At 51.9% G+C, this 12,297-nt stretch overlaps 1 protein-coding gene and 1 long non-coding RNA gene across 4 annotated transcripts; one reads left to right on the forward strand and one right to left on the reverse strand.

Moving 5' to 3' along the window:
• Positions 1 to 221: 221 nt before the first annotated feature.
• On the reverse strand, positions 222 to 7,410 carry Prss22 (protease, serine 22). 3 transcript variants are annotated; one of them, XM_006524905.4, is made up of 7 exons: positions 7,360 to 7,410; positions 4,611 to 4,822; positions 3,999 to 4,025; positions 3,354 to 3,525; positions 2,930 to 3,207; positions 1,287 to 1,444; positions 222 to 732 (listed from the first exon to the last, which is right to left on the reverse strand). In XM_006524905.4, the coding sequence occupies exons 1-7, from the start codon at positions 7,401 to 7,403 to the stop codon at positions 526 to 528; spliced, it is 1,098 nt and encodes a 365-aa protein (XP_006524968.4). In that variant the 5' UTR covers positions 7,404 to 7,410; the 3' UTR covers positions 222 to 525. The 3 variants fall into 3 exon arrangements, with proteins under 3 accessions (XP_006524968.4, NP_598492.2, XP_006524969.1); NM_133731.2 differs by lacking the exon at positions 7,360 to 7,410 and having other exon boundaries at positions 4,611 to 4,788; XM_006524906.2 differs by lacking the exon at positions 7,360 to 7,410 and having other exon boundaries at positions 4,381 to 4,699.
• Positions 7,411 to 8,504: 1,094 nt separating this feature from the next.
• On the forward strand, positions 8,505 to 11,534 carry Gm41547. Its single transcript, XR_876670.1, has 3 exons — positions 8,505 to 8,692; positions 8,995 to 10,064; positions 10,594 to 11,534. It is a non-coding gene; the product is annotated as a predicted gene, 41547 (long non-coding RNA).
• Positions 11,535 to 12,297: the final 763 nt, after the last annotated feature.

The raw sequence follows: 12,297 nt of genomic DNA on the forward strand, positions 1-12,297 counted from the left end.
GCCCTCCTCAGTATAGCACAGCCATGTGCTCAGGCCAAAGTCTCCTGTCTCCTTCCTACTGCCGCCTCAGAAAAAAGGCTAGCAAAAGCAAGGGTGGCCTGTCCAGGGGACCGAGCAGGGGCTGTGCTCAGGCCCAGGTGCAGCCTCACACCAACATGATCCCAGCATTTGTGTTCCAACTGAGTTTTTCCCATACATGGGTGTAAAGAAAAAACAGGAACTAAGAATAAATAATTTATTGAAACTGGAATAAATATGTGGGCATGGTTACGTATAACTGTAAAAAAAAAAATCATTGCTCTCGCGCGCACGTGCGCGCGCATACACACGCACACAGAGGCACACACACACACACACACACACACACACACACACACAGAGTCCTCGATTGAGGGGCGGATCCTCTATGTGGGCGGTTCCAGAACTTCCTTGTTCTCTCGCTCAGGCCGCGGGCGCCCCCCGGAGGTAGAAGACATATTTACAGCAGAGAGAATTGCAGGAGGCTGCTCATCTTCAGATCCTAGATTAGGAGCTTCCTGTGTCCCCACTGTCCGCCAAGTACCCGCGCAGCTGCACCCCTTGAACGATCCTTTGCACCCAGGAGCGGTGAGCTAGGAGGCTGGTGTACACACCGGGCCGGTTGCGCTCCGCGCAGCCCTCTCCCCAGCTGATTATGCCAGTCAGTAGCCAGTGGTCATCCACCTGGCACATCAGGGGACCCCCAGAGTCGCCCTGCAGAGAAGAAGGTTAGTCAGGAAAGCCACACCTACAGGCAATGTGTCCTTGGATGCAGCAGTACTGAGACAACCATTCTGTGAGGCCCTAGAAGGACAGGCTTTCCAAATAGAACCACTTCTGGTGGCGAGCCCTCCCCACAACCACAAGGAGCAGGAGATGACACCGCTTCTGTTTTGCAGGTTTAGAAAGTCCATTGGCAACATGGGCCCTACAGCCAGGCGGTATGCTGGCCACCTCAGGGCTAACTGCTCCACCATCCTACCATCTTCATTCAGTCATGGGACTGGCCCTGGAGGTCAGGGTTCTAAATCACTGGGCCCTCCTCAGAATGACAGCTGTCAACCTGTGTTTTACTGCTGAAATGCTCTGTACAGAGCCCATGTATAAACAAGAACCCCATGTATAAACAAGAACCCCATGTATAAACAAGAAAAAGCCCAGACAGGCTAAAGGGGACCTAGCCAGAGGTGAGAGAGGATGTCCCCGGGGAGACTCTTAGAGAGAGATGATGGCTTCCCAGATGGGGCAGACAAAGGACGGGCACTCACCAGACAAGCATCCCGCTCCCCTTCCAGGTAACCAGCACACAGCATGCCCTCGGTGATGGCTTCCTGACCGGCTCCCCGCCAGTACAAGCTTTTGCAGAGTTCGGAGTCGATGATGGGCACCTTCAGCTTCTGAAGGGTCTGAGGGTGGGGCAGGGGCACTGGGAACAGAGGAGAGAGTCAGGCCCTGTGTGAGCAGGCCCTGTGTGAGCATCTAGTCTCCTCTATTTGCTCAGCAGCATTTCTCAAAGGTGGGTGGATCTGCTTTAAGAAACTCTAATCCCAGGCTCTCCACCTCTTGAATTCAAACATGAATGCATAGCCGGAGATTCTGTCTTCAGTCAGCTCCCTGATGCCCACGGAGGGCTACACAACACAGTGGCGTTTCTGTACTTCCTGCAAGGGCAGTGTGTTGGTACCCCCTAGGTTCTGAATTGATCTGCCCCACACCCTCCCTGGGGTTACTCTGAGGACCCAAGGAAAGGCAGCAACTGAAGAATTCCAGCGCCTGCCCATGCCTGAGCAATTCTTCTCGACCCAGGTCCAGGCTCTGTTCCTTCCCTGTTGTCAGTGCTCAGTTTCTCCTGCAAACCCTGTCTTCTAGGTCTCGGCTGTGTTGTCTTCCACAGATGACTAATGTTTGTCTGGGCTTATCCCAAGCTCTGTCTGTCTATCCTAGGCTCTGCCTGTCTATCTCAGGCTCTGTCTATCCCAAGCTCTGTCTGTCTGTCCCAGGCTCTGTCTGTCTACTCCAGACTCTGTCTGTCTATCCCTGGCTCTGTCTGTCTGTCTATCCCTGGCTCTGTCTGTCTGTCTATCCCAGGCTCTGTCTGCCCCAGTTTCTGTCTGTCCCAGGCTCTGTCTGTCTATCTAGCTACCACCTACCTTCTTCTTGCTTCTCTTCTAACTCTGTATTTCATCTGGTTTGATTGTAGATGACATTTTCCAAACCTCCAGACTTGGTTTGAAGTAGACTGCCTTTCCTCCTGGGAATTTTGCTTACTATTCAAGATGCTGCCAGCAGGGGTGACTATTCTCACGTGTGCTGGCTACATTTCCATCTTGCCAGCCTGCCATCACTTCTACTCATTCTTGTCTTAATAGCCTTGCAAATACTTCTCTGTCTGTCCCTCTGTCTCTCTCTGAGTGTCTCTCTGCCTCTCTCTGTGTCTCTATCTCTCCCTCTGTCTTTCCTTGTCTCTCCTCTCTCCTCTCTCCCTCTCTCTCTCTCTGTAGGCCAGGCTAGCCTCTAACTCACAGAGTTCTGCCTGCCTCTGCCCCCTGAATGCTGAGACTAAAGATGTATGCCACCACGCCCAGCTTTTCCTCCCTCCCTCTTTCGCTCCCTCCCTCCCTCTTTCCTTCCTCCCTCCCTCCTCCCCTCCTCCTGCTCCTTATCCCCTTCCTTACTACAAGCCTCTATTGTTGCTTTAAAATATTGTCAAAGACTCAACTAGACATGACCTAAAAATTGGCAGTTGACTTCTTGTGAGTTCACTTATTCCAGTCCCCAAATCATCTTTTCTTGCCTCTATAGTGTACACATGCTCTCCACCTTCTCCTATCCCTGGAATCTGTGTCTGAGTGGCATCTACCCTCTGTCCCTAGCTATCCTGGACCTCTCTGGAGTTAGAGGGGAACCGCACCTCCATCCTGGATGCTTCCCCAGCCGGCAATCCAGCAGTCGGTCTTGGGAGGGAGACGGACAGAGGAGTCAGGTAGGCAGATGGGCAGGATCCGCTCAGAGAACTGGATGGAGTGTTCCAGGCGCACCAGGGCAATGTCTGCATGGGTTCCCTCCTTCCAAGAATACCTGGGGTGAGGCAGCACCCAAGCAATGCCTACTTTCTGGGACCTTGGGCCTGGGCTCCCCAGCTTCCAGGCCCCCAACAATACTGAGAACAGAGATGGTTTGTCCATATTGCTGGAAGGAGAGAGAACAAGATGTCAGAGATGGAAAGTGTCTAGTACAATGGTGTCCAGATCCCTGAATAGAGGCCTGGACAGCCCAGAGACTGAGGCAGAAAGCCTGGGCCTGGGAGAGTCAAAAGCAAGCCTGAGTCCACATACCTCTTAAAGCAGTGCGCGGCTGTGACCACCCAGCGGTTGGTGAGCAGGGAGCCTGCACAGTGGTGGGAGCCATTCTTGAGGATGCTAACAATCCAGGGCCACTGGGCATCCATGCTGTCCTCACCTCCCACAATCCGGTTCAGCTGCTGAGGCTTCCCACAGTCTGGGGACACTGGCACAAGGGATGGCATCTTCTGTCATCTCAGTAGACACAATTGTCTTCTGACTTGCCTGTCAACCCCCCTGCAAGGCCTCAAACCTGTGCCCAGCACAGCATGTGTCCAGCACAGCCTGCTGCTGCAGGGAGAGTGCCTGCCTGCCCTGTCCCTGTCCCCTTTAGTTATCAGGGACTGGCCCTTGCCTTCTTCTCTCCTTTATCTGGCCTTCCCTCCCACTCCCCTTAACCTTTATTTTTTTGGTTCTGTTGGTCCCTCACCCTTCTGTCCTCCCTTCTCTAGATTCATCACCTTCCTAAGCCCCACCCACCCACACAACTCCTCTTGCCTGTATCCATCCCATCCTCTTCAATCTCATGCTCCCCTGTGACTGGGGTCCCCACACTGACCTACCCTATAGAGTCAGATACAAAGACTGTCCACACCACTGCCCCACCCCCACCCAGCCAGGCAACCTGATCACACTCACCTCGGATGGTGGCAGCACTGATGGGAGCTGAGAGCAAGAGAATAAAGAAAGTGGTGAGGAGCCCTGTGCCCCATGCCTGGGGACTCCCCCACCTTCCCAAACAGACTCAGCCTGGGCCCTCCAGCACTGTTCGCTGCTCCACCACCTGTCACACACACACACACACACACACACACACAGACACACACACACACACACACACACACACTGTCACCCAGGTTTTCTCCCCCAGCTCCCATGAAAGCCCAGGCAGCTGCCTTCCTATTCCAGAACAGAAGGAGACCCAAGATGGAAATAGAGGAGGAAGAGGAAACAGGAGATGGAGGGCACAGGGAAGCGGTGAGAGGCGCTCCTGAGCAGGCACTGAGACCAGAGCACTCACATGCATTCAATCCTCATAGCTGCTAGGGAAACTGAGGCAGACCACATGCCAGAGGAAGGAGAACGGAGACAGGCATGGGGAGCCGATGATGAAAGGCAACAGAGGAAAGAAGAGAGACGGAACTCAAGGGAAGGAGCTGAGCTGAGCTGGCGAAGAGGAGGTGACTGTGGGAAGGAGGAGGAGGGAAGAGAGGATGTGGGGAGGAGGAGCAGCAGGCCCTTGGGGCTCACCTGTGGAAGTCAGCAGCACCAGAAGGATTAAGATGCTGAACTGGTCCCCACCCAGTGCTGGGGGAGGTCTGGAGATCATCATTGCTGGTATGGGTGGAGACCCAGCAAGGCTGCTGGCCGGCTCAAAGGACCTAAGGGCTGTGTTGCTTGAGACTGGCAGGACGGGTGGCTGTAGTGTGTAGGGTTCCCTACAGGTTGCCCCAGGTTTTATCCTGTGAGGAAGAATGCTGTTGGACCAGTCCCCCAGGTGCCTGAGACTGGGCCACCCAGACTGTGGGTCAAGGAGGAGGTGGGGTTGCCAGAAGGAAGCAACCAGTTACTGGGTTCTAGGGATGCTACCAGGAGACTGGATGGGGGTCTCCAGATCAGTTGTATGCCCGGGGTCACCCTGCATGGGGGGTTGGGGGGTGAGGGGGGAAAGTAGAGACTTGCTGACTGCCTAGGGCATGGTTTTAACACTGACTCCCAGGTAAACAGAGAAAGAGCCCTGTAGTTTGCAGACTGTTTGGGGTAGGAAGTGACTCAGTCTGAAATGGCTGGGGTTGCCAGGGGGACCTTGTTCCTTAACGGCCCATGTCCAGGGCCCTGGTTGCTTCCATGACTCAAGACAGACACTTGGGGCCCTGGAATCCCGTTAGCCCACTTCCCCGAAAGCTGTGACTCAGGCCCCAAAGGGACGGGCATAATGGCCTCTTGGCCATTTGGCCAAGCTGTCCCTGGCACTTCCTCTCAGTTGTCACTGTAGGTGACCCTCCGGTGACTCATTTCTCACCTGAACTCCAGGGAGCAGGCCAAGCCCAAAGCAAGAGCCACAGCCTATGCGCCCCACACACACTTGGGAAGAACTAACCCTGTGGTCACGTTCACACCATGGGACCTACACACACACACACACAAAGGACCAGGGAGCTGGGCTTTGGGAAGCTTAGGTGCTGTAGGCTGGTGTGGATTGTCCTGACTAAGTGTCCTATACTCATGACACCCTCACGTCAAGCAGGAACCAGCGACATCATCCCAAACAAATGTATTCCTCTCCCCAGGGTTAGATCCTGGGATCAGACCTGGCTGTGGAGGAAATGGGTTCAGTGAAAATAGTACTGCAGTCTGAGGCTCTGCACCCCACTTTGTGCCGTCCCCAAGCTCCCTCATCACCCAAGAAACCTGGGCTGGTTCGGGGATATCGTAGCCTGGCTGCTCACTGGATTGACGTGGGAACTTAGTGGCCCCCCCCAGCAGGATCGGAGGTGCCTGACTCTCCTTGGGATAGCCCACAAAACTTACTCTGAAGAAAAGACCATGAATAAGTGTGGGAACAGCTACAGTAACACTGAACCCAGGGAAAGAAAGAGAGGTTGATCTCTTCCCACCTCTGGGCCAGCTGCAGCTCTCTTGGGAGTTCCCTGACCTGGGCCTCCAAGTTGCCCAGAGCTGGCCCTGCAGGTCCCTGTGTTGCCCACCTCAACTGTTTGAGATTAAGGTGGTATTAGGCCCAGTTAGCACATGTATCCCTCTCTCTGGCAAGGTGACACTCACATAACCTTGCCTGGGTACTGTGAACTGCAAATAGACTAAGGTGTGTTCTATGGGGAAGGAGGCAGGCAGGCCAGGGTTAACCTGCAGGCAAGATGAGACAGAGAACCCCTGCCCCACCCCACCCCAAACATGCAAAATGTGTGGCCTCAGGAACCCCAGTGGTGCATTCTTCACCTCCTATGATTGTGGGTGTCACTACAGGAACAGCCAAGATGAGGACAGCTTCCTAGACACCCCAGAGGCTATAGAGCAAATGTGGGGGGAGCACTCACTCATCTAATCACATGCCCCCTCAGGGCCACTTCTGCACCCTCAGCTGCTCCCACACCATTTTAACCTACTCCCTGTGACACGGAGGGCCTTGGTCACCCCAACTCATTCCACAAACATTTCTTGGGCCCCTGCTATTTGGCAAGCCCTGAGCTAGGGTCACCCAGTGAGGAATGAGGCTCGGGTCCTTCACACCACATAGGAAGCTCACGTCTCCCAGGGGCGGCAGCTGAGTGATAACATTGACATACTTCAGAGGTGGGCAGAAGCATGGGCCTACAAGTGTGCTGTGACTGCTGGAGGGGAGGGGCATCTCCCCAGCCACCCTCAGATCCAAGCCTGTTGCCTACTGCATACTGGATGCAACAATTTCAGTTGATGTTTGTCGAATGAATACACGATTGTGGAAGATACGAGGTTGGAGACCAGTAGCTGCAGCATCTTGTCTCTACATTTCCTCTGCCCTTCCCGGTTTCCTGACTCATTGTCCTGGGGACCTAAGAGGCAGGCACATCCCCAGTATGATGCCTTCTTTGAGATGGGTGACCAAGAAGAAGCCCCCAGCAGAAGGGCTCTGTGGGAGTCAGAGGACATCCCGAAAGCTAGATGGAAATATTCCCCTCCCCGGGACCACTGGATACTGCCCAGTTGCTAGGATGTGAAGAGTCAGTTCTCAAAGTCATGATTCAACATTCAGCAAAATATTTACTGAGTGCCTGCCATGTGCCAGACTCACACCCAGCATCCCAGCTGGGCATCTTCATGCTATGCAAGAGATAGATGAGGTGCCCAGCCCTGCCACCCACACCATGGGTCCCTGCCAGCCTGCTGGGGAGACCAGCCAATTCACACTGAGGTGTTGATGGCTGATAGGGCTGCGGCAACATCAGCATGCTAGGGGCAGCTGGAGCCAGCAATGCTGGAGCCAAAAAATTCTGTGACTCACCCTCGGTGGCGGTTCAGATGTGGGCCCAGGGAGTCAGGGGACATACGTTGAACAAGGTTATCCATTCTTATCCAACCAAAGGCTAGAGGGCACCGCCTACTCCTCTGGACCTTGTACAAAGTCCTGGAGTCACCCACGAAGAAATAAGACACAACCAGTTAGGTCAGCCATCAGGCATTGCTGCGCAGGAGGGGGGATCAGGAGGGAGGGGGGGGTCAGGAGGGGGAGGGTCAGGAGAGTTGCAGGAATGGGAGGAGTCTGGGAGGTTGGGGAGTTTGAGGAAAGGGCACAAACCAAACCAATACCTGCTCTGGTGGCTGAAATGAAACTGGAAGATAAATGAATTGGCCAAGGTGGTCTCCCGTGACTGCAATCTCAGCACCCAGGAGGCTAAAGCCAGAGCATCTCTGCAAATTTGAGTCCAGCCTAAGCTACATAGTGACTTCTAGACAAGCCTGAGCTACAACATGAGCAAACCCCCCCCAAAGGGGGGAGGGTTGGTGGAGATGTAGTTCAGTTAGTAGAATGCTTAGACTGCACAAAGCCCTGTTCAGTTCCCTAGCACCACATAAAACTGGGCATGAAGTCACAGGCCTGTAATTCCAGCACTTGGGAGGGGAAGGCAGGAGGATCAGAGACCCAGAGTAATCCTTGGCTACATGGTGAATTCAAGGTCCATCCTGGGCTACATGTGACCCTGATTAAAAACAAAAACAAAAACAAAACAAAAAAAACCAAGAACACACAACAAAGCAAAGTCACTGCTTTGGTGGATGTCGGGCACCCCCCCCCAGTTGATTTAAGGTTCATTGTACCCCCAATCAGGGTCTCAGTGAAAAGAGACGGGGACCCGTGAAAAGAACCAGTCAGCAGCCTCATGGCCTCACAAGAAAAGACTGTAGGGCTAGAAAGGGCTGCTGGCCTTAGTCTTCATTGGCTGAACTTGGAGTCACCCAGGAGACACACCTCTGGGTAAGTCTGTGAGATGTTTCCAGAAAGTTTCACTGAGGGAAGAATCATCCTAAATGTGGATGGTGCCATCCCATGGGCTGGGGTCCTAGACTCCCCTGTTACATCTTCATGGTCATGATAAGATCACTTTGACATGAGCAAACTTGAAGGAGAAAGGGTTATTTTCCTTCAGAATTCAAGGTATAACCCATCCAGGCAACAGGAGTGGAAGGAGGTCACGTGACAGCCGTAGTCTGGAAACACGGGGATCGGATGCATACTGGTGTTCATCTCCACTCTGTACAGCCCAGGGTCACCTGACCAATGAATGACCCTGCTCATGACCAAGATGGATCTTCCCACATCAATTAGTACAACTGAGGTAATTCCCCCAAAAGCTTGCTCAGAGGCCCATCTCCCAAGTGATTCTATCCTGTCAGACTGACAGCACAGGATTTAAAGAGGGAAAGGAAAAGGCCGGCTGAGCAACAGTAGTCATCTCTTCCTGCTTCCTGAAGCATCATACTCAGCTGCCTCACGCTCCCTGCCATACCTTCCTGGTCATACGGACTGATTTCCCTCACACGGTGGGCCAGGATCAACCCCTTCCCTATGTCCATCTGTTGGGTTGTTGCAAGAACTCCCTTCTGGAGAGGTAAACATATGTCTATCCCCTCCTTACAGGCTTCCAGTGACAAACCAAAGAAAGCTACAATCCAGCTAACCTTCCCAGCCTGTGCACTCTAGCACCAAAGGCCACATGCAATTAGAGCAGAATTACATACAAATGACCAGGCAGTGCAGGAGGGAGCAGCTTGACTCTCAGGAGAGGGTCTAGTGACCCTGTCCCACCCCTCCTTCTATAATGGAATGTCAACAGCCATCAAGGCTGATCTTAGGGTTTCCTGCAAAATAGTCATAGCCATGCTGATAAAGATGGCACTGTCATATTTGGAAGCACAGCTATCTTGCCAAGGAATGAGAAAAGTAACTAAGATAGAAAATTGCTACCAAAAAGAGGGTTGTCACTGTGAAGAATGTGACCATGGGGTCTGCAGGCCTTCACACTGGTGTGTGAGAAGAATGGAGAAGCCTTTGGTAAGCCTTAGAGTTCTGTGATCAGTTTGATGGGCCACTCTGATCAGAGACAGGAAGACCAGACTGCTGAGAAAAGTGTTTGTAGCAAAGCCCAGGCTCGTGAGATTTCAGAACGGGGCACTTGGCCATTTGTACTATCGTCTGGCTGAGAGTGGCTGCCATTCTGCCCATGGCTTGAGCTAAAAGCAATGGACCAAGATGTTTAGTAGAATGTCAAGACAGGGCACTCAAGCTGCAGGGTGACTGCTCACTGCTTTTAGTCAGTTCTGCCATGAGAGAGTTCTAGAGATGAGGAAAATGAGCAGAGTGATAAGGAAAAAAAGGGTATGAGTTTAAAGATGTAGAGAAGATAGATGCCGGAAGAAGCTGAAAATGTGAAGAGATTAGCGCCATTATAAAGAAACCCTGAACTCTGCCCTGAGACAATAAAACACGGAGCCGCTTTGAAGACAAGGCTGCCAAGCATAAAGGTGAAAATTCCCAACGCAGACTCAAGTCTGGAAGGAGAACACCACTGAGGGGCTCCCTGCTGGACAACTGGATAGGCAAGTTCAGCTGACATGGCTCACAGAGACCAGACTACTTCTCAATGCATCCATTCAATGTCCAGATCATGGAAGCTTGCACCAAGGTTCCAGAAAAACCACTGAGGCCAGGTAATGTGTGGCAAGGTTGGTTTCCCTGTACGGAGTCTAGTGTGCAAAGCTTTGAAAGTGAACCCTAAATTGTACTGGAGCCCCTAGGATACTGGTCCTCAATCTGTGGGTTGTGACCCACTCAGGGGTCCCACAATTCTTTCACAGGGGTCACATACCAGACATTTTGCATACCATAGATTTGTGTTACAATTCATAACAGTGGCAAAACTACAGTTATGAATTAGCAACAAGAAAAAGTTTATGGTTGGGGGTCACCACAGAATGAGGAACTGTATTAAAGGGTCTCAGCATTAGGAATGGAGAGATGGCTCAGTGGGTAAGAGCACCAACTGCTCTTCTGAAGGTCCTGAGTTCAAATCCCACAACCACATGGTGGCTCACAACCACCTGTAATGAGGTCTGATGCCCTCTTCTGGTGCATCTGAAGACAGCTACAGTGTACTTATTTATAATAATAAATAAAAAAAAATTTTTTTTACAAAAAGGAAGGTTGAGAACCATTGCTCTAACTTGTTGACTATACCAGGGCTCCACCAAGGAGAACTACAGGCCCAGAACTGAGCTGACCTGAGAAAGGCTACATGGACTGCATGCTGCAGAACTCCAGGAGTGGACTACCCAAGCCTATTGGAACCCAGACACTGCTGCCACAAGCTCCGGACGCCAGACAAGGAATTGGAGGATTTTCCCTCAAAAGTCTTCACATTACTCTGGTCCAACCTTTTCCCTGCTACCTCCATGTTCTTCCCTGACAGAACGGGGCTGTTTGTTCTGCGCCATTCACTTTTGCAGATCTACGTGAGCACAGATAGAACATGCACGTGCGCCTATCTGTCCGTTGTCGTCACCGTGCAGCCTGGCGTTGGCATCAGTGACTCTGATGGCCAGCCATGCTGCCCTTTCCACGATGGCTTCAAGGTTCTTGGAGGAAAGGCTGAGAATGACTCAGCTCAGTAAGCTATCCGTAGCACATCGGGAGCACTTCCAACTGCTGCTGAGAACCAGAGACCTGAAGCTGATGATAGGCAGCATGAGTTTGGTCATCTTGTTCCCATATCCAATTCTGAGCATCAGAACCTTGCCCTTGAGTCCTCCCCACACCCAGGTGCTGATACTTCTGGGTTCCTGCCAGGCAGGCTTCATTCTGACACATCCATTTGACCGGTGCCAGGTGCATTTCTTGGACCTCTTTCTGGAGATCTTGGGCTTCACCAGAGGTTGGAGGGCAGCCATGATGCTGCACAGGAGGTGGCAGCCACCTGGCAGGCTGCACCGAGGGAGAAAGTAGTCTATGCCATTTCATATTGGAAATACATATCTTGTATATATCTTTATTTTACAGGGGCTCAAAGAGATAACTATGAGTCTCAGGTGAAATCCCAGATTTTCAGCAGTATTGGAACTATTAAGATTTTGGGGACTCAGCCAAGCTTGATGGCGCACGCCTTTAATCCCAGCACTCGGGAGGTAGAGGCAGATGGATCTCCGAGTTCAAGGGCAGCCTGATCTACAGAGAGAGTTCCAGTATACCAGGGCTACAAAGAAACCCTGTCTCAAACAAACAAACAAACAAACAAACAACAACAATAACAAAAAAATATTTTGGGTGGGGCAGGGGGAATTCATACAATGAACAGATGTGAGCTTTTGAGGGAAAAGGCTGAAGTGTTACAGGTAAAAATAATTGGTTTGGCTATTGGATTGAGGAAGAATGGGCTTGTGATTGTGAACTGATCTTCATTGTCAACTAGATCAGATTTGGAATTACCTAAGAGACATGCCGTTTTGCCTGCCAAGGGTATTTCCAGAGAGGTTTAACTGAAGGTGGAAGTCAGAGCCTGAACATGGGCAATACCATCCTATGACCTGGGGGCACAGACTGAATGACTGTAATTCTCTTCTCTCTGCCTCCTGACTGACAACTTGATCCAACCAACCTCCTCACATGGCCATGGGTGTGAGCCACTCTGGGCTCTACACCTTCATGCTGTGAGGGACTGTGTTTCCTCAAACCGCAAGCCTTTCTTAAATCGCTCCTGTTGGATAGTTTGTTCCTGTGGTTAGACTATGCGTTCACTGATCCACTGGAGCATGAATGGGCTTGAGGGGCCTGGTCTGGTGGGCCCTAAGGATACTGGTCTACCACTGAGGTGCTCTCATCATCCATGAGGAAGTCCTGTCACCCATTTGATCATGCTCCCAGATGGTCTGGTAACCTGTTTCCTTGAGA

This window comes from Mus musculus, chromosome 17 (genome assembly GCF_000001635.26).
Source record: "Mus musculus strain C57BL/6J chromosome 17, GRCm38.p6 C57BL/6J".
In the NCBI taxonomy this organism is placed as follows: Eukaryota; Metazoa; Chordata; class Mammalia; order Rodentia; family Muridae; genus Mus; species Mus musculus.

Coding starts and splice junctions, on each gene's coding strand:
- Prss22 (XM_006524905.4), bottom strand. CDS start 7,403: ATGTCCCCTGACTCCCTGGGCCCACATCTGAACCGCCACCGAGG. Junction 4,823..7,359: donor CATCTGAACCGCCACCGAGG/GTGAGTCACAGA, acceptor TCTTCCTCACAG/GATAAAACCTGGGGCAACCT. Junction 3,208..3,353: donor GCCGCGCACTGCTTTAAGAG/GTATGTGGACTC, acceptor CTCTCCTTCCAG/CAATATGGACAAACCATCTC.